The sequence below is a fragment of the Hipposideros armiger genome, unplaced genomic scaffold (genome assembly GCF_001890085.2).
Source record: "Hipposideros armiger isolate ML-2016 unplaced genomic scaffold, ASM189008v1 scaffold_106, whole genome shotgun sequence".
NCBI classification, from domain to species: Eukaryota; Metazoa; Chordata; class Mammalia; order Chiroptera; family Hipposideridae; genus Hipposideros; species Hipposideros armiger.
Window position 1 is genome coordinate 1,144,091 of NW_017731456.1, and position 2,818 is coordinate 1,146,908.

At 35.3% G+C, this 2,818-nt stretch overlaps 1 protein-coding gene across 1 annotated transcript in view; it reads left to right on the forward strand.

The window, feature by feature from the left end:
* The window catches only part of LEPR (leptin receptor), a gene marked incomplete in the record, with an annotated part of 93,473 nt that overhangs the window by 56,349 nt on the left and 34,306 nt on the right, over window positions 1–2,818 (forward strand). The window contains 1 exon segment of the mRNA XM_019646760.1: window positions 1,701–1,900. Within this exon segment, the coding sequence (XP_019502305.1) occupies window positions 1,701–1,900 (200 nt within the window).

Sequence of the window (2,818 nt, forward strand, 5' to 3'; positions counted from 1 at the left end):
CTAGGAAAATTTGGTATGTCCTTTTGGTATCACTGTGAAATCTTTGAGAAATTACCCATTTATAATTGTGCAGCAGAGGTAAAAGAATATGTTTTGGTGCTATATACTATTTTATTGGAATATTATGCCAAAAATCAATATTTGATTCATTATACTTTCAAATAATTAGAACACATCTGAATTAAAACTTGCATTTTGTTAAATATAAGATAACATTGTGATAATTTTTAGATTTTTTTTTTTTTTGAGGACAGTGTAACTGGCCCTCATATGTGGGATCCGAACCGGGGCCCTCTGGTATCCCAAGCCAGTTCTTAACCATCGCACCACTCGGCTGGCCCTAGATTTTTTTTTTTTAGTTTTAGTTTTTGTTATTACTTTCAGGTGTACAAAACAACATGATGATTAGACATTTACACCCCTCACAAAATGACAACCCCAACAAGTCTACTACCCATCTGACACCATACATAGCTATTATAATATCATTGACTATATTCCCTATGCTGTACTTTACTAGATTTTTTAAAACATAAAGTCCCAATTAACACACACACACACACACACACACACACACACACTATTTAGTTTGATTCCATTATAAGTGATTTTACCATAAACAATACTTATCTGATACTAAATATCCTAGTATAGGAAAGAATCCTACTCACATGTAATACATGACAAATGCAACATGTATTCAGTTCTATATCTAAATAATCTCAATGTTATTCTTTCAGTACTTAAATAAAGCAATTTAAATTGGGCTCTTATTGCCTACCTACTTAATACTAAGAAACAATGTGGAAATTAAACTTCGGGATCCAAATGCCAGCTCCACCTCTTACTAGCTTTGTAAACTTGAGCTGGTCACATAAGCACTCTGTGACTGTTTTATCACCCATCAAATGTGGAAAGCTTTTCATACCTCGCCAGTGGGGGTATTATGGAGACCATATAAACTATCGCACTTCAAAGCATCCTTTCTGCAAACTGGATATGCATGGAGTACATTCCTATAATATCCATATGATTCATTCAAGTACGATCACAGATTTAATGTCTTAAGGTCTCTTGAACATTCATACTTCCTTTTTTGAGGAAGAATGATCTTTTCAAGAGATGAAATATATGTCATCTTATTAGTTGGCGAAGAATGTCTCCTTGGTATCTGAAGAATTGAATAGTCATGAGAAACTGTACTAATACTAATGAAAAAACTTAGTTGTTTTGGTTATCAACAGTTTAAAGTATTATTGTTGATGAAACATGGAACTTCAGAGGCTCACACTGTTGTGCTTGGGCTTTTTGTTTCCAAATGAATTGAGTTTCCATACTGTCCTTTACTATTTGTTTTTAAAAGCTCTTACCATGCTGGTCATCTTTGCTTCTGTTTCTGCCCTTCAAAAGCCTTTCTATAATCTGCCCTTCAGATTATAGAGAACCAAGGCTTCACTCTGCAAGACTATCTCTGAACTTGGCCTAGAAATACTTAATAATAGACAGCAGAAGAGTTAGAAACTTACACATGTGGAAATGGATGGAGTGCGTATTTTTGTCTTTAATTAAAGTTCTATGTGGAACAGAGTTTACTGTTGATAATNAAAAAATATACCTTTTAACATCAAAGCAGAATTCTCAGTTATCTTACTGCCTTCATCAACATTGTATATTAATTGACTGTTTTCATATCTTTTAAGGAGCAGCCTTTACTGTTCTGATGTTCCATCCATTCATCCCACATCTGAACCCAAAGATTGCAATTTGCAGAGAGATGGTTTTTATGAATGCATATTTCAGCCAATCTTTCTATTTTCTGGCTATACAATGTGGATTAGGATTAATCACTCTTTGGGTTCACTTGATTCTCCCCCAACATGTGTCGTTCCTGATTCTGTGGGTATGTTAAACTGTGTTGTGTGTATTTTTTTTAGTTTTTATTAGCAGATTGAATTTAGGTTGATACAAAGTAACTGCTCTATTTTACATTTTCTAATCACATTGGATTTAAGTTTTTTCCTGTTTATAGTGAAATTAGGAAGACAATCAGCCTTAGAAAGTTTTACAGTTTTGATATTATTTTATATTATTTATAACACCATTTTGTGGCAATAGGAATATTTTCAGCATACTATTTGATGAATTATATTGGTCAATGGGAATGAAATTTAGTAATATTCTGAATAATGCACTACTTTGTGTTTTTCTTTCAATGTATTTATGAAAGCATTTGGTGGGTTTTTTTTGGTGGTGGTTTTTTTTTTTTTTAAATTTTTATTGGGGAAGGGGAACAGTGTTGGGGGATTGGGAAAGGGGAACAGCCACGTTGTTGTCATTCAGTCTTAGTTGTAGAGGGTGCAGCTAGCTCAGCTCCAAGTCCAGTTACCATCTGGCCGCCCATCAGCAGCTCATGGCAGCTCAGCTCAAAGTGCAGTGTTCAAACTTAGTAGTGGGTGGGTGTAGCCCACCATCCCATGCAGGAGTTGAACCAGCAACCTTGTTTTTAGGAGCACATGCTCTCACCAGCTGAGCCATCCTGCCACCTGTTGGCAGCTCAGCTTGGGCTCAGCTCACTGGCCCATGTGGGAATTGAACTGGTCACCCTGTTGCTTAGAGCTTGTGCTCTTAACCAACTGAGCCACTGAACTGGACCCCCGCATTTGGTGTTTTTAATCTAAAAATTTAATTTGGGCATTCTGATGTTTTTTGTAATCTGAGTAAGTAATAATCCAAGGCATTCATTTATGAGGCTATAAAAGAAGCAGATGAATTCAAAATAACTAAATTGATGTGAAGAAGAGAAAACAGACAAATATGA